At 43.1% G+C, this 18,695-nt stretch overlaps 2 gene segments (V, D, J or C); one reads left to right on the top strand and one right to left on the bottom strand.

Annotated features, from left to right (window-relative positions):
- The window catches only part of LOC141802778 (Ig kappa chain V-III region MOPC 63-like), a 35,046-nt gene extending 30,653 nt beyond the window's left edge, over window positions 1-4,393 (bottom strand). Inside the window, 2 exon segments of the V gene segment in view lie at window positions 3,909-4,234; window positions 4,342-4,393. Coding sequence covers window positions 3,909-4,234; window positions 4,342-4,393 — 378 coding nt within the window.
- Window positions 1-17,668, top strand: part of LOC141802779 (Ig kappa chain V-III region MOPC 63-like) — a 29,722-nt gene extending 12,054 nt beyond the window's left edge. Inside the window, 3 exon segments of the V gene segment in view lie at window positions 8,968-8,995; window positions 16,178-16,215; window positions 17,313-17,668. Coding sequence covers window positions 8,968-8,995; window positions 16,178-16,215; window positions 17,313-17,635 — 389 coding nt within the window.
- Window positions 17,669-18,695: the final 1,027 nt, after the last annotated feature.

Genomic DNA, 18,695 nt, shown 5'->3' with positions numbered 1-18,695 from the left:
TCGAGAGTCCCTGATTCTCGCGTGCTTGTGTGCCTAATGAGCAGTTTAGGAGTTTCTCCATCCTTCTGTTGGAACCAGAACAGATGGTTACTGCTATAAACATTGTGACTGACCCTACATGAGATGGTAATGGTCTCTCCTGGATGGGAGCTGACTGCTGCAGGCTGAGTCACTGTGACCTGTCCTCTGGACTCTGAGGATACAGAGACAAAAACAGAAAGCAGAGTCAGGCTTTTGTGGGCTTCATTTCAGAGGGACGGATGTTGATAGAGGAGAGGACTTTGATTCTCTGGACTTTACCTGTGAAGCAGCAGCAGAGGAGAGTCCAGATGAGGACGCAGCTCAGAGCCATGCTTTGATGATGAAGACGAGGAGGAGCAGGAGGAGGAAGATTTTTCTGTCTTGTGTTGTGATGAAGGACATCTGTCAGTCATCCAGTGTTCAACTCTCAGGACTATAAACTCTCCCAGAGCACTGGAGCATGCTGCTGCTGATGCAAACTCTCTCTATGGAAATCATTCATCTCAGTGGATCAGTGGGTGTACGGTCAGAAACCTTTTAGTGACTGATGGAAGTTTTAGTTTTGAAAACCATTTACCCCATCACACAACACACACTGGGGAGAAACTAATGAAATGCTTTTTTGTAACAGAAGGAGGTGTTTTGTGACCTCCTTCTTTCCTAACGAGCTCTCACTCAGCTCACCTGTCCTCAGTGCTCCCAGCTGCTGCTCCTCAGCCTGAGGAGTCTATAAGAGGAGGCTCTTTCCCTCAGTTAGTGTGTGACACCAAAGATCCAACACCTTCAGTTGGTTTCTCTTGGTTTGTGATGAGTGTTTTGAAGTTTGAGTGTGTGTGTTGAGGGAATGAGGATATTTATTAGAGATTTGAGAGGGTTGATCTTTAAGGAGATTTTCTTTTCGCACAGTTGTTATGCTCCCATCAAGAGACCGCACTTTTGTTTGAGGCCTTTTTCCTTAAGTTTGTCGACTCTTTTAGTAGATTAAGTGGTTGACTGTGGAGAGTGAAACTTCCACTCCACATTTTAGACCAGAAGTTCTTGTTGGTTTTTTTGTCTTAAGGTGCAGATTTTCTTTTGTTAGTTCCCTGTCTGTGACCCCTGTCCCTCATGTCACCAGACTTGTTGATACGTAACACCAGCAAATGTTCAAAGCCTCCGTCAGCATCACATGGACTGCTGCTGCTAACTGTACTGACTGTGTTGAAGTAGATCTGACTCTTTTTGCTGTAAAACATCTTCCTCAGCATTTCTCAGCACCTCTTGGATTGTGAGCAGCCGTTCATTGCCTCAGGAGTTAACTGCTCTCACATTCCCACCCATGAGTTTTTATCCAAGCAGTTCAGTTCAGGCACAACACCAACCAGACGCTTTTCAATAAATCACATTAAAGTTTGTCTCTATTGTCAACATGGACATGTTCATGTGTTCAGAGGATTTCACTTTCTGCACTTCTCTGTTTTTACTTCATCTGTAGTTTGACCATGAGTCAGAGGACCATTGGAGTTCATCACTTTGGGTCGACTGGCTGTTTCCAAATGTGTGTTTGACTCTAATGCTGCCGACTACCACCATAATAATGAGACAATCACAGCAATGGAGCCCTGACTTTTTCCAGACCTTACTCTGAAAAATCTTCTTTGATGACTGAATCGAGACATTATGGACAGAATCAGAAAAAATGAGAGTTTGATATGAGGAACTGGATATAATCAGCATAAAGTGTGTCCTCAGTGAAGTGTGTCAGTCTCTGCTGAAGCTTCCAGCTGCAGCTGTCAGTTCAGTTTCTGTTCAGTCTGACTGAGGGAGGTTTTTGTACGACGCTTTTTCACTGTGTGAGCACAAGTTGACCGCTGATCCAGTGTTCACTCTGACAGACATAAACTGCTGCATCTTCAGTCTGGACTCCACTGATGGTCAGAGCAAAGTTAGATCCAGATCCACTGCCTGAAAAACGACTTGGAGTCCCTGATTGTCGAGTGGAAGACCAGTAAATGAGCAGTTTGGGAGTTTCTCCATCCTTCTGCTGGTACCAGGCTAAAAGCTGATGGTTATTCCAAACATGTACATTCTGACTAATGGTACATGGGATGGTGACAGAGTGACCTGGATCAGAGCTGACTGCTGCAGGCTGAGTCACTGTGACCTGTCCTCTGGACTCTGAGGACACAGAGACAAAAACAGAAAGCAGAGTCAGGCTTTTGTGGGCTTCATTTCAGAGGGACGGATGTTGATAGAGGAGAGGACTTTGATTCTCTGGACTTTACCTGTGAAGCAGCAGCAGAGGAGAGTCCAGATGAGGACGCAGCTCACAGTCATGCTTTGATGATGAAGACGAGGAGGAGGAAGCAGAGGAGGATTTGTCTGTCTTGTGTTGTGATGAAGGACAGCTGTCAGTCATCCAGTGTTCAACTCTCAGGACTATAAACTCTCCCAGAGCACTGGAGCATGCTGCTGCTGATGCAAACTCTCTCTATGGAAATGATTCATGTCAGTGGATCAGTGAACACCTTTTAAAGATGAAGAAGTTTCCACTGAGACCGCTCAGATTCAGGAGATTAATCACATCCTCTTGCACTCTGACAGTGGAAGAGTTCTAGTTGTAGTACTTTTGGACCTCAGTGCTGCTTTCGACCCAGTCCACCATGATTACCAACTGGAGAACTGGGTGGGACTTTCTGGTACAGGGCTCATGTGGTTTTAATGGAACCAAAGAACAAAGACTACTTTGTGTCTGTGGGTAACTCCACCCTGGGCCTCTTCTGTTTAACATCTATATGCTCCCACTGACTCAGATCATAGAAAACAACAAAGTCAGTTAGCATCATTATTCGGACCACACACAGTTCAACAGTTCATCAATGAGGGGATGAGACTAAATGTTCTCCAGCTGAACGTTGATCCCAGTCATCTCTGAGGTGTGTGAGCTTTTCTAATAGGGTGTAGGGATGTGTCTAGTGCAGCATGCTAGAGAGACGCTGCATGTAGAGATGCATGTGATCCCCTTCCCTTAGTTCCTGCCACTGGCCAACCCAACTTGGGTAAAGGAAGCCAAGGGCGTAAGTCTTCTGAGGTCAGTACATAGCCTCCTCCTCACCAAGACTCCTACTGTCTGTCCCCGTGGCCACACATGGTAACTGGGTACCGGTAGGTCCCAGCCCAAACAGTAGGGGATCTCAGAGCAGCAGTGGGCCCCAGAGGCATGCCGCTCAGGCCCATCATTACCCCAGCTATGGGTAAATAACATGGGTAGATGGGGCTCATAACCTTGGATGGCAACCCATCTAGGAGAAGGACACTGAAGAAAAACTGGGACTGCGAGTAGTTGCGCCCCATAGTTCACTATCAGTATTGTAAAGCCAATCATGGAGAACAAAATTATCAACCCCTACCATTGTAAAGGATTTCCCAGATGCAAACATACATATATCAATGACGAGACAACAGAATCAACACCATCCCTATGCTTGGTACCTCTCTGTTGGAGTGCCAGACATACCAATCTGACCCCAGAGGGTGGAGCTAGATACACTTCAGTCTGTTGATTGGTCTAAAGAATTGTCATTTTCAGTGTGACAGCAAAAATAAAGAACAACACATAACCCTGCCACGTTTAAATTATCGGCTGTTGTCGTGTGCTGACACACCACTTACCAAGAGGGGCACTGTACTGATCCAACCCAACCCAAATGTACTGATCCATACAGGACAACTTGTTGGGAAAAGGACTTTAAAGACAGTGTGGGGGATAACCGAAGTAATGTCTAAAGAAAGTGTGTGTGTGTCCTCAGTGAAGTGTGTCAGTCTCTACTGAAGCAGCTGCAGCTGTCAGTTCAGTTTCTGATCAGTCTGACTGAGGGAGGTTTTTGTACGACGCTTTTTCACTGTGTGAACAACCACTGATTATTGATGTAGTGAATACTCTGACAGTAGTAAACTGCTGCATCTTCAGTCTGGACTCCACTGATGGTCAGAGCAAAGTTAGATCCAGATCCACTGCCTGAAAAACGACTTGATATCCCTGATGCTCTATGATTAGCACTTTGAATCAGCAGTTTAGGAGTTTCTCCATCCTTCTGTTTGTACCAGGCTAAACGGTGATATTGGTTTTCATAAACATAAACATCCTGACTGGTCCTACATGAGATGGTGACAGTTCCTCCTGGATTGGAGCTGACTGCTGCAGGCTGAGTCACTGTGACCTGTCCTCTGGACTCTGAGGATACAGAGACAAAAACAGAAAGCAGAGTCAGGCTTTTGTGGGCTTCATTTCAGAGGGACGGATGTTGATAGAGGAGAGGACTTTGATTCTCTGGACTTTACCTGTGAAGCAGCAGCAGAGGAGAGTCCAGATGAGGACGCAGCTCACAGTCATGCTTTGATGATGAAGACGAGGAGGAGGAGGAGGAGGAGGAGGAGGATTTGTCTGTCTTGTGTTGTGATGAAGGACAGCTGTCAGTCATCCAGTGTTCAACTCTCAGGACTATAAACTCTCCCAGAGCACTGGAGCATGCTGCTGCTGATGCAAACTCTCTCTATGGAAATCATTCATGTCAGTGGATCAGTGGGTGTACAGTTAGAAACCTTTTAGTGACTGATGGAAGTTTTAGTTCTGAAAACCATTTACCCCATCACACGAGAAACCTGACAGAGGAGAAACTAATGAAATGCTTTATTGTAACAGAAGGAGGTGTTTCGTGACCTCCTGCTTTCCTAACGAGCTCTCACTCAGCTCACCTGTCCTCAGTGCTCCCAGCTGCTGCTCCTCAGCCTGAGGAGTCTATAAGAGGAGGCTCTTTCCCTCAGTTAGTGTGTGACACCAGAGAGCCAACACCTCCAGTTGGTTTCTCTTGGTTTGTGATGAGTGTTTTGGAAGTTTGAATGTGTGTGTTGAGGGAATGAGGGTATTAACAGATTTGAGAGGGTTGATTTCTAAGGAGATTTTCTTTTTGCACAGTTGTTATCCTCCCACTAAGCAACTCCACTTTTGTTTGAGGCCTTTTTCCTTTAGTTTGTCGACTCTTTTAGTAGATTTAGTGACTGTGGAGAGTGAAACCTCCACTCCACCTTTTAGACCCAGAGGCCTTGTTTTTTTTTTTTTTTTGCCTTAAGGTGCAGATTTTCTTTTGTTAGTTTCCTGTCTGTGACCCCTGTCCTTCACGTCACCAGACTTGTTGAAACGTAAAACCAGAAAATTTTCAAAGCCTCTGTCAGGATCACATGGACTGCTGCTGCTAACTGTACTGACTGTGTTGAAGTAGATCTGACTCTTTTTGCTGTAAAACATCGTCCTCAGCATTTCTCAGCACCTCTTGGATTGTGAGCAGCCTTTCATTGCCTCAGGAGTTAACTGCTCTCACATTCTCATCCATGAGTTTTTATCGAAGCAGTTCAGTTAATGCACAACACCAACCAGATGATTTTCTATAAATCACTTTAAAGTTTGTGTCTACTGTCAACATGGAAATGTTCATGTGTTCAGAGGATTTCACTTTCTGCACTTCTCTGTTTTTACTTCATCTGTAGTTTGACCACGAGTCAGAGGACCATTGGAGTTCATCACTTTGGGTCGACTGGCTGTTTCCAAATGTGTGTTTGACTCTAGTGCTGCCTACTACCACCATAATAATGAGACAATCACAGCGATGGAGCCCTGACTTCTTCCAGACCTCACTCTGAAAAACTCTGCTTTGACAGATGAATGGGGACATTATGGACAGAATCAGAGAAAATGAGGGTTTGATATGAAAAAATCAATATCAAAAGCAAACAAGTGTGTCCTCAGTGAAGTGTGTCAGTCTCTGCTGAAGCTTCCAGCTGCAGCTGTCAGTTCAGTTTCTGTTCAGTCTGACTGAGGGAGGTTTTTGTACGACGCTTTTTCACTGTGTGTACACATGCTGATTGTTAAAGACATGACGACTCTGACAGTAGTAAACTGCTGCATCTTCAGTCTGGACTCCACTGATGCTCAGAGCAAAGTTAGATCCAGATCCACTGCCTGAAAAACGACTAGATATCCCTGATGCACGGGTGCTAGCATAGTGAATAAGCCTTTTTTGTGTTTCTCTGTCCTTCTGTTGGTACCAGGATAAATGAAGGTAGTTGTTATAAACATGTACGTTCTGACTGACCCTACATGAGATGGTGATGGTCTCTCCTGGATTGGAGCTGACTGCTGCAGGCTGAGTCACTGTGACCTGTCCTCTGGACTCTGAGGATACAGAGACAAAAACAGAAAGCAGAGTCAGGCTTTTGTGGGCTTCATTTCAGAGGGACGGATGTTGATAGAGGAGAGGACTTTGATTCTCTGGACTTTACCTGTGAAGCAGCAGCAGAGGAGAGTCCAGATGAGGACGCAGCTCACAGTCATGCTTTGATGATGAAGACGAGGAGGAGGAGGAGGAGGAGGATTTGTCTGTCTCGTGTTGTGATGAAGGACAGCTGTCAGTCATCCAGTGTTCAACTCTCAGGACTATAAACTCTCCCAGAGCACTGGAGCATGCTGCTGCTGATGCAAACTCTCTCTATGGAAATGCTCTGACTGAGTCCTGCTGTTTTTTCTTTTAAGTTACTGATGTTATATTTGAACTACCCCTTCAAGGTAACGATCATCAAACCTAACATATTTGTTTATAAGATCATGTAGTTTTGCTTTTACAAAATTTGAGGAAATGATGCCCAAAGTTGAATCAAGCATCATTCATTGTGAAGCTTCAGACAAGTTCAGTCTTTTTTAAATCTGAGTCAAATGTTTCTTCTGCTCTAACTTTACTTTAAGGGAGTCCACAGGTTAGATTATGTTTAATCTGCATTCATTGATATTTAATGTGATACATTCTAAGATTACTACATAAACAAGGTTTCATAAAAAGAGCATTGTAGTTTATTTTAAACATGGTGGAAAACTTCATTTCTTCCAGTTGCTGAAATTAAACATTGAAACTCATAAAGTGTAAAGATTCAGTCCACACGGGGGGAAATGTGGGACTTGGCTCCTGCCTACACCGCCAAAAGAACCAAAGCTGCATAAAGTCTACTGAACATCTTAATGATTATTATTCTCTGTAAACTGGTGAACTGAGGAACTTCACAGGCTCAAACAGTCAGAGTCATGAAACTTTATGTGGGCATCAGATAAGAAGTGAAATGTTAAATGAGTTGGGAGATTTGAATCACTCTCACGTGAAAGAACAGGTCTTCATCACTTTGATGACATGTGCACAGGAAGTTAAGAATTTGGGAAACAGAAAATTAACCCTGATACAAGTTTTCAAATATCCTTTAAATGCCAACTCCTCTGAGGGGTCTGGTCAGATCACCTGAAAATCTTTTTCCTGGTCAAAGAGAGACCAGCCCAAACACACCGTACTTAATGAAGCTCCAGGCCTGAAAACATGTAGTTGGTTATTTTATATCAAAGTGTGTGTCTTCAGTGAAGTGTGTCAATCTCTGCTGAAGCTTCCAGCTGCAGCTGTCAGTTCAGTTTCTGTTCAGTCTGACTGAGGGAGGTTTTTGTACGACGCTTTTTCACTGTGTGAACACCCACTGACTGTTGATGAGATGCTGACCCTGACAGTAGTAAACTGCTGCATCTTCAATCTGGACTCCACTGATGCTCAGAGCAAAGTTTGATCCAGATCCACTGCCTGAAAAACGACTTGATATCCCTGATTGTCGAGTGCTAGTGTGCCTGATTAGCAGTTTAGGAGTTTCTCCATCCTGCTGTTGAAACCAGTCTAATTCATAGTTGTTGTTATAAAAATTAACACCCTGAGTGACCCTACATGAGATGGTGACGGTCTCTCCTGGAGCAGAGCTGACTGCTGCAGGCTGAGTCACTGTGACCTGTCCTCTGGACTCTGAGGATACAGAGACAAAAACAGAAAGCAGAGTCAGGCTTTTGTGGGCTTCATTTCAGAGGGACGGATGTTGATAGAGGAGAGGACTTTGATTCTCTGGACTTTACCTGTGAAGCAGCAGCAGAGGAGAGTCCAGATGAGGACGCAGCTCACAGTCATGCTTTTATGATGAAGAGGAGGAGGAGGATTTGTCTGTCTTGTGTTGTGATGAAGGACATCTGTCAGTCATCCAGTGTTCAACTCTCAGGACTTTAAACTCCCAGAGCACTGGAGCATGCTGCTGCTGATGCAAACTCTCTCTATGGAAATGATTCATGTCAGTGGATCAGTGGGTGTACGGTTAGAAACCTTTTAGTGACTGATGGAAGTTTTAGTTCTGAAAACCATTTACCCCATCACATGAGAAACCTGACTGAGGAGAAACTAATGAAATGCTTTATTGTAACAGAAGGAGGTGTGTTGTGACCTCCTGCTCTCCTAACGAGCTCTCACTCAGCTCACCTGTCCTCAGTGCTCCCAGCTGCTGCTCCTCAGCCTGGGGAGTCTATAAGAGGAGGCTCTTTCCCTCAGTTAGTGTGTGACACCAGAGAGCCAACACCTTCAGTTGGTTTCTCTTGGTTTGTGATGAGTGTTTGGAAGTTTGAATGTGTGTGTGTTCGGGCAAAGCGGAATTTTATTTGAGATATTGAGGGTTGATCTTTAAGGAGATTTTCTTTTTGCACAGTTGTTATCCTCCCACCAAACTTTAGTTTGAGGCCTTTTCCATTAGTTTGTCTCATTTTTAGTAGATTTAGTCATTAGCTCTTGAGTTAAACCCCCGCTCCACATTTTAGAGCCATTTTTGGCCTTGTTTTTGTCTTTTTTTTGCTTTCAAGGTGCAGATTTTCTTTTGTTAGTTTCCTGTCTGTGACCCCTGTCCCTCATGTCACCAGACTTGTTAAAATGTGACACCAGCAAATGTTCAAAGTCTCCGTCAGCATCACATGGACTGCTGCTGCTAACTGTACTGACTGTGTTGAAGTAGATCTGACTCCTTGTGCTGTAAAACATCGTCCTCAGCATTTCTCAGCACCTCTTGGATTGTGAGCAGCCTTTCATTGCCTCAGGAGTAAACTGCTCTCACATTCCCACCCATGAGTTTTTATCGAAGCAGTTCAGTTTATGCACAACACCAACCAGATGATTTTCTATAAATCACTTTAAAGTTTGTCTCTACTGTTTACATGGAAATGTTCATATGTTGAGAGGATTTCACTTTCTGCACTTCTCTGTTTTTACTTCATCTGTAGTTTGACCATGAGTCAGAAGACCATTGGAGTTCATCACTTTGGGTCGACTGGCTGTTTCCAAATGTGTATTTGACTCTAATGCTGCTGACTACCACCATAATAATGAGACAATCACAGCAATGGAGCCCTGACTTCTTCCAGACCTTACTTTGAAAAACTCTGCTTTTCATTATGGACAGAATCAGAGGAAATGATGGTTTGATATGAAAAAATGGATATCATCAGGATACAAGTGTGTCTTCAGTGAAGTGTGTCAGTCTCTGCTGAAGCTTCCAGCTGCAGCTGTCAGTTCAGTTTCTGTTCAGTCTGACTGAGGGAGGTTTTTGTACGATGCTTTTTCACTGTGTGAACACCCACCGACCGTTGATGTTATGTTCACTCTGACAGTAGTAAATTGCTGCATCTTTTATTTGGACTCCACTGATGGTCAGAGCAAAGTTAGATCCAGATCCACGACCGGAAAAACGACCTGGAGTCCCTGATTGTCTGGCGTTAGCATCACGAATGAACAGTTTAGGAGTTCCTCCATTCTTCTGTTGGTACCAGGCTAAACGCTGATGAGTGATATGAACATAAACATTCTGACTGGTCCTACATGAGATGGTGACAGTTCCTCCTGGATTGGAGCTGACTGCTGCAGGCTGAGTCACTGTGACCTGTCCTCTGGACTCTGAGGATACAGAGACAAAAACAGAAAGCAGAGTCAGGCTTTTGTGGGCTTCATTTCAGAGGGACAGATGTTGATAGAGGAGAGGACTTTGATTCTCTGGACTTTACCTGTGAAGCAGCAGCAGAGGAGAGTCCAGATGAGGACGCAGCTCACAGTCATGCTTTGATGATGAAGAGGAGAAGGAAGAGGAGGAGGATTTGTCTGTCTTGTGTTGTGATGAAGGACAGCTGTCAGTCATCCAGTGTTCAACTCTCAGGACTATAAACTCTCCCAGAGCACTGGAGCATGCTGCTGCTGATGCAAACTCTCTCTATGGAAATGCTCTGACTCACTCCATCAGGCTGTTTCATGTCACTGATTAAAATGTTTATTGTTCCACACTGAACTTTATATCATAACTCAAGTGATGTTTTCCTTAAAAATTCAAAGGCTGCTGTCCAGAAAAGAATGTTTTAGTCACGATGAATTATGGGTCTCAACAATAATCTTTTTTTTTTTTTTTCTTTTTTCCTTTTTTTTTTTTTTAATTTACAAAGCTTTCTTATGTCTTTTATGACAAACAGCATGGTTTAAAATCAGACACTCTTTATAATGAAAGACATATTCAGCTCTGACCAACTTAAAAAAAAGTGTCTTGAACAATGAGGAATAGAGTCAAACTATCAAATCCTGGAAAGAGAGAATCTTTAAATGACATAGGCAAGACACGGTGTAGCGGGTCCCAGCCAAGCCTCCGCCAGACAGATGTATAGATAATGTGGTTGTCAGGAGTGCCCTGTAAATATCAGAAGTTTTGTAAGGCATCAGAGAAACTATATCTCTGTTGCTCATCGTCCGTTTAACTGGATTATGATTTATTTACATATAGACAATGTTCAACTGCAGTCTTAAATTATTCTCTCTTCTTTTTTGTGTATTAAAGTATCAGTTTTATCCTCAGATAACAATAAATATTTCTTTTTACATAAATTTTCCCTTCTACATCTGTAACAGCATCTAAACATACCTAAATCATTCCCATGAGACATTACTTTACAGCTTTACATTCAATTGTGTGATCTTTCTTGCCATTAGCTATGTGTCCACTTCTCTGTTAAACATATCTATATTGGACACACATCTTTGCCTTTACATACATGTCTGTTTCGTGTGACTGCATTTCCTTGTGTGCATCTCTGTGGTTCTTATTCTAAATAAACCAGACATCATAAGAGGACATATCACATTTATGATAAACAAAAAAGTGACACTAAAAGGAAACAAATTATAAAACATCAGCAAAATACTTATTTTGTGAGTATCACACACAGCAAAACCATCATGACTTACATTAAATGTTAAAATGGATGAATGAGTTCAAGAATTAAAGGAATGAATTAAAATCTTAATTAAAAATCTATAAAAGTATTGAGCTGTCTGATGAAAAATGGAAGTCTGACCTTGAAAATGCTGTTAAAGTGTGACATTTTGTATCCTGTGTGTGTTTTTTAATCATGTAAACCTGTCAGTCAAGGCCCATCTGAAGACAGATGTTGCCATGGTGATCACTGTTGACCAACTGCCATCAGATAGCTGGTTCAGACAGTTCAGTTTCAAGACCTCACCACTGAAGTCATAATCTTAAACTGCCTGCATTTTTAACAAGACCATAGGAGCAATCACAGAAACGGCTGGACCGTGAGAACCCCAAGACCATGAGGAAGCTGTCCATGTCAGTTTCATGTCTGTAGACCCAGAAATATGACCATGATGGAGAGATCAAAATGAGAAGTCATTCACTGATCTCTGAGAAAGACCCTCAGGATTTAACATTGGAGTAGATGGGGGGCTGTGGTTGGGATTTCCTGACAGTTGGCCATTCGGTGACTACAGGTTCAATCCTTGTGCTTCAGAAACCACTTTGACAGGAGCACAACAAGATTACCTCCACCCTGATGCCTTACATGTGTTGGTGGAGTGAAAAATGTGGCCAAAGTGGCAGTTTTCCCAGAAAGTTTCCAGGTTTTGTCTCTCCCTCAGCCCACTCTGTGGTTTGAATCTCCCACTCTGATCTGGAACATTCCGTCCAACACACACCAATGTTAAATGGCTGGAAGGGCTGAAAAGAGCCATGACCTATGAAGTGTCACTATGAAGAAATTATGGAAACCATCACATGCTTCACATTATTTCCAAGACTGATCAGCTTCCCAGGACTTTAAAGATGATCACCTGATGAACCAGCCTATGCCCAATGGATCTCAACCCCAATGAGTTCTTGTGATAAATAATTATAAGAGATTAAGGTAAGCAATGCAGGTCAGGGAGTCAACTGACTTCTTGCAGACCTTACTCTGAGAAGCTCTGCTTTGATAAATGAATGGAGACATTACAGACAGAATCTGTGAAAATGAAGGTTTGATATGAGGAACTGGATATCATCAGCATAAAGTGTGTCCTCAGTGAAGTGTGTCAGTCTCTGCTGAAGCTTCCAGCTGCAGCTGTCAGTTCAGTTTCTGTTCAGTCTGACTGAGGGAGATTTTTGTACGACACTTTTTCACAGTGTGAACAGCCACTGACTGTTGATGTAATGTTCACTGTCACAGTAGTAAACTGCTGCATCTTCAGTCTGGACTCCACTGATGGTCAGAGCAAAGTTAGATCCAGATCCACTGCCTGAAAAACGACTTGATATCCCTGATTCTCGAGTACTAGCAAACTTCATGAGAAGTTTAGGTCTTTCTCCATCCTTCTGTTGGTACCAGTGTAAGTAGTGGCCCCAGCTACTGTGATAATAAACATCCTGACTGACCCTACATGAGATGGTGATGGTTCCTCCTGGATGGGAGCTGACTGCTGCAGGCTGAGTCACTGTGACCTGTCCTCTGGACTCTGAGGATACAGAGACAAAAACAGAAAGCAGAGTCAGGCTTTTGTGGGCTTCATTTCAGAGGGACGGATGTTGATAGAGGAGAGGACTTTGATTCTCTGGACTTTACCTGTGAAGCAGCAGCAGAGGAGAGTCCAGATGAGGACGCAGCTCACAGTCATGCTTTGATGATGAAGACGAGGAGGAGGAGGAGGAGGATTTGTCTGTCTTGTGTTGTGATGAAGGACAGCTGTCAGTCATCCAGTGTTCAACTCTCAGGACTATAAACTCTCCCAGAGCACTGGAGCATGCTGCTGCTGATGCAAACTCTCTCTATGGAAATGCTCTGACTGACTCTTTCAGGGACTCAGATTATTCTGATGATGTTGATGAATTCTCTTCTCTGATTTGTTTGTTTAACATTCTAGAACTCACAGCATTAATCTCACCTGTAGAAAGTTGGTTGATCTGGAGTGTTTAGATTGATTTTTACCAGGACCAGGACATCAAAGAGCAGCAGTGGAAGAAGTGTGTCTTTTTTTAAAATGAGAAACTGAATGATCTTTGAGTCCACAGGATGAAGCACCTCACATGGCTGCTGCTGGGATAGAGATGAAACCAGAACCTAAAGAACCACAAGTTGAATTTAATGAAACTTCATTCAAACTTAAAATATTTGCCTATATTTTGGCTTTATTCAGTGGGTTTCAAATTATTCCTAGCATTCATTGTTTCAGTGAGTCTTCATAGGTCATGGCTCTTTTCAGCTCTTTGAGCCATTTAACATTGGTGTGTGTTGGACAGAATGTTCCAGATCAGAGTGGGAGATTCAAACCACAGAGTGGGCAGAGGGGGAGACAAAACCTGGAAACTTGAAAACTGCTCCCTTCGCCACATATTTTGACCTATCAACACATATAAGTAATCAAAATGTACAAAATCTTGTCTTGCCTCTGACAACGTGGTTATAAAAGCAAAAGGACAGAGCCCCTAACCGCAGAGTGGCCAACTGTCAGCAAAACTCAGCAACAGACCCCATCTACTCCAATGTTAATTCCTGAGGCTCTTTCTCAGAGATCAGTGGAGAATCACTCAACTGTCTCTTGCTGTCATGACCACATTTCTGGGTCTACTGACATTCATTGGGCTAACACTTCCTTGCTTACATGTCACCCTGGGGTGAAACGAACAGTGTTTGTTATTAAGCAGAGGTTCTGGTGGCCAGCTATGGAGAAGGCGGTGGGAGAGTATGTGGCTGCCTGTCCTATTTGTGCTCGAAACAAGACGACCTCTACTGCTCCTCATGGGTTACTGCAGCCTCTCCCGATTCCCACCCGGCCCTGGTCAGACATCTCTCTGGACTTCGTCACTGGTTTACCACTATCTCAAGGTAACACTACAGTATTAACTGTGGTGGACAGATTCTCTAAGATGGTACATTATATTCCTTTGCCTAAGTTGCCCTCAGCTAAGGAAACAGCTGAAGTTATGCTTCACCAAGTGTTTTGTGTTCATGGATTTCCTAAAGATTTAGTGTCTGACTGGGGCCCACAGTTTGTTTCTCGTTTTTGGAAGGAGTTTTGTTCCCTGATAGGAACCAAGGTGAGCCTTTCCTCAGGTTATCATCCTCAGTCCAACAGACAAACTGAGAGACTGAATCAAGAACTGGAGACCTGCCTGAGGTGTTTGGTCTCTCAGAATCCTGCTTCCTGGAGTTGTAAACTTATGTGGGTGGAGTTTGCACACAATTCTCTTCCCACATCTGCCACAGCTCTCACCCCCTTCCAGTGTGCCTTCGGATATCAGCCTCCCCTGTTTCCTGTGAATGAAAAGGAGGTGGAGGTCCCTTCGGCTCATGCCCTTATTCGTCGTTGTCACCGGGTCTGGGCTGCGGCCCGCAGGATTCTCATCCGCAGTGCTGCCCGGATGAAAAGGGCAGCCGACCGTCGCCGGGTCCCTGCGCCCATCTACCAACCGGGACAAAGAGTTTGGGTTTCCACCAAGGACTTAACACTTCATGTGAAATCTAGAAAATTGATACCAAGATTTGTTGGACCCTATCCTATCTCCAAGATTGTTAATCCTGTTTCTGTCTGTCTTCGCCTTCCCAGGTCTCTCCGGGTCCACTCCACGTTTCATGTCTCCAAGATCAAGCCGGTAAAAGACAGCCCACTGGTGCCGGCGGTCAAGCCTCCCCCGCCTCCTCAAATGATTGAGGGGGGTCCAGTTTATGCCGTCAAGAGACTTTTGGCTGTCAGAAAGAGAGGTCGGGGTCAGCAGTTTCTGGTGGACTGGCAAGGGTACGGACCGGAGGAGAGATCCTGGATTCCTGCAAGCTTCATTGTGGACAAATCTTTGATAAGAGACTTTTTTGCTAAACAAGTGATTAGCTCAGGGTCGTCCAGGGTTCGACCTTCGAGGGGGGGGGGGGGATACTGTCAAGCCTGATTTCATGTCTTGTCTTGTCCTCTGTGTGTGTGTGTGTGTGTGTGTGTGTGTGTGTGTGTGTGTGTGTGTGTGTGTGTGCGTCAGCTTTTATTTTGTAGCTCACCTTTCAGTTTGCGTTCAGCTTTACTTCCGGTTTTGTTGATTACCCTGATTGTTTCCACCTGTTCCCCTTTCCTTTTGTGTATTTAGTGTCTATGTCGTCCCTTGTCCTGTGCCAGTTCGTCTTGTTTGTTACCAAGTACCTGTGCCTTAAAAACTCTTGTCCTGTCGGTTTCATCAAGTTTTGTATCGTGAGTTTTTCCTTGTTTTAGCTTTCCAGCCATTTGCTGTGATTTTGTTTTGTATTTTAATGATTCTGTGTTCCAGCCTTTTGCTGAGGTTTTGTTTATCCGGAGATTTTCTTAGTTTTTGTTACTCTGCCTTTTTTGTGTGTGTTAAGAATAAAACTTTTTTTGAAAAGAACTTCATTGAGTCTTGCATGTGGGTCCGTTATCTGAGCCTTGTCAAGATCATTATTTCCATTGATGTTCTTTAAGATTTAATTCATTCCTTTAATTTGTGAACAAATTCGGCCAATTTAACTTTTAAATGTATTTATCCAATCCATTTATTCATCCATTGATTTCATTTCATCCAACAGTTCATGATAGGCTCCTTCAGCATTCTGCGTTCACAGTGCAATTTCTTCAGAGATTGCTTTTCTAGTGTTTTTTTTCTCATTTGGTTATGATGAGGAATTTACTCATTGAACTGTTAACAAGACATCTTTTATTGACACTTTCTTTCAGTTTCTTTATTCAGGCCTCTGGTTGAAGTTTGACAAATGTCTGTTTCAATAATTAACAATTTGTCAAAATCAATCTAAAGAATTTTTTTGATTAAAGAAAACAAAGGCTGTTTTTTCATTAAGTTTTTTTTATTTTTCTAAAAACTCTTTGAGACAGAGAGTGATTGAGGAGACTTTGTTTGTGTCAGAGTCAGAGAGCCGTGTCTCTCTACAGTCAGAGGTTTTTGTACGGCGCCTCAATGACTTTGTATCACTGTGGTGGACGTTCGGTGGAGGAACCAGACTGCATGTTGGAAGTAAGTCAAATATTTGTCTTTTTGAACATCAGGAACTTATTTTTCTTTCTCTTTTCTTCCTCTTGAAGACTGAGGATAACATTTGCTTTCATTTCTTTTTTTCAAATCCATGTTTTCCAGATAAAGTAGACAAAGTGGAGTTGAAAGGATGCAGGTTTTTAGAAAGAACAAAGTGTTTTTAAAGTCAAATCTATGGAGAGAAAATGTGAATCAGTCCAACTTGTTTTCATTCTTCTGGTAGAGTTGTATCTTTAGGTGATGGTAGGTTTAGTTCAGTCAGAGTCAGAGAGCCGTGTCTCTCTACAGTCAGAGGTTTTTGTACGGCGCCTCAATGACTTTGTATCACTGTGGTGGACGTTCGGTGGAGGAACCAGACTGCATGTTGGAAGTAAGTTTCTATTTAAAGACTTCATCTTTAAGAGCAAAGAAATGTTTCCATTCTGTTTGCTAACTGAAGCTTTTCTCTTCACTTTGGGCTCTTTAATCATTGATTTTTCAATCCTTCTTTCTGTGTCATGGAGCTTCATTCAGGACAGCTACACTGAGCCTATTTGGACTCATTCTCCTGATCAGTTGAAGAAAGTGAAAAAGCTTGAAGTTGATCCAAAGAATATTGACTTGTTTCTATGTTTCTCTCCCTTTTGGAGCCTGCAGTGAGAGCTTTGAAAAAGATTGATCTCATTTGGAGCTTTGAAGACTTTGAAGAAAGTGAAGAGGAAAAAATCGGGGCTCTCTTTTTGCGTGGAATGTGACTTAAGATTTGATTTTTGAAGCAGATTGTCTTTTTGATTGACATCAAGTCCAGTTTTTCTCTGCTCTCTGTCATTGTCAGTGTAGTTTGCTGTGTTTGAGCTGCTTGTGTATGATGAGTGTCTCTGTGCTGATATGCATGAGAGGCTTCTTAAAGGGAAGTGAAACAATGTGTGAGTGAGTGAGTGAGTGAGTGAGTGAGTGAGTGCTGGAGCAGAAATAACATCTGACAAAAACTCCTTCAAGCACAAATTCCAGGTTGAACATTAAAGCTGTGTCAGTGTCTGCTGGCTGATTGACAGCTGTGTGCTCCCTGTCCTCTAAGCTGATTGCTTTGTCCCTCCTAGGTGATGTCCGTCCCACCCTGACGCTGCTGCCCCCCTCCACAGAGGAGCTGCAGCAGCAGGGGAAGGCCACGCTCATGTGCCTGGCCAACAAGGGCTTCCCCTCAGGCTGGAGTCTGGCCTGGAAGGTGGACGGCAGCAGCAGCATCAGCTGGGAGCAGAGCAGGAGCCCTGCTGTGCTGGAGAAGGACGGTGTATACAGCTGGAGCAGCACCCTGAGGCTCCCTGCAGACCAGTGGGAGAAGGTGACCTCAGTGACCTGTGAGGCCACCCAGGGCTGCCAGGCTCCGGTCTCAGAGACTCTGATCAGAGACCAGTGTCTCTAGTCCTGATGTGACTTGGTGACCCTCTGCTGCTGGTCTCATCCTGCTTCTGCTCTGTTTCTGTTTCTCTTCTTTTAAACATGCTCTCATGATTTTTCTACAGTGATCATTTCAGCAGCTCAACATTAATAAAATTATCATAAAGTCATTTTGTTTTGTGTTTATTTTTAATTTATAACATAACAGAACCAGTGGTGAGTTTATGAGTACAAACAGGTCCTAAGAATATATATTAGATGTTATATTTCAAACTTTAACCATCAGGAAAACAGTTTTTGGATGGTTTGGTTCAACAGGCTCTAAAAGAAATTAATGTGTGTGTTCAGTATTGTGTTATGTCCTGTTAACTCGTCATTATGTCTTCACAAAACAACCAGAGAAATGTTCTGATAAAGTTTCAGACACTGTGAGCTCTTAATGTCAGAGAAAAAAAATCTTTGAATAGAAATTTCAAGGGTATGTAAACCGATCAGAAACAAAAAACTGAGATATCATCAGCATAAAGTGACCACATGAAAAAAAATCTGACACTTAAAGAAAATCAAGAGTTGAATTAGAGGAGAAATATGAGAGATCAAAAAAAAAAAAAAAATCTACACATTTACAAAAGACATTGCAAGTTTGGAAAAACGTTTGAGGCACAGTTGTGGAGAAAATCTCATCTGTTAGTTGGCACTCTACATGATAGAAAAATAAAAAGTGTGTCAGTGTAATGTTATAATGAGATGGGACTTTTTGTTATTCAGTACAATCAACAAACCAAGACAAGCAGCAGAAAATTACTGTTTGAGCCTTTGAATGTGTCCTCAGCGAAGTGTGTCAGTCTCTGCTGAAGCTTCCAGCTGCAGCTGTCAGTTCAGTTTCTGTTCAGTCTGACTGAGGGAGGTTTTTGTACGACGCTTTTTCACTGTGTGTACACCCAATGATTGTTGATGTAGTGAAGACTCTTACAGTAATAAACTGCTGCATCTTCAGTCTGGACTCCACTGATGGTCAGAGCAAAGTTAGATCCAGATCCACTGCCTGAAAAACGACTTGATATCCCTGATTCTCGAGTGGTAGC

The sequence above is a fragment of the Halichoeres trimaculatus genome, unplaced genomic scaffold (genome assembly GCF_033239565.1).
Source record: "Halichoeres trimaculatus isolate MK-OKI-2021-1 unplaced genomic scaffold, fHalTri1.1 fHalTri1_scaffold_14, whole genome shotgun sequence".
NCBI classification, from domain to species: domain Eukaryota; kingdom Metazoa; phylum Chordata; class Actinopteri; order Labriformes; family Labridae; genus Halichoeres; species Halichoeres trimaculatus.
This window is presented reverse-complemented; position numbering and strand designations above follow the sequence as displayed.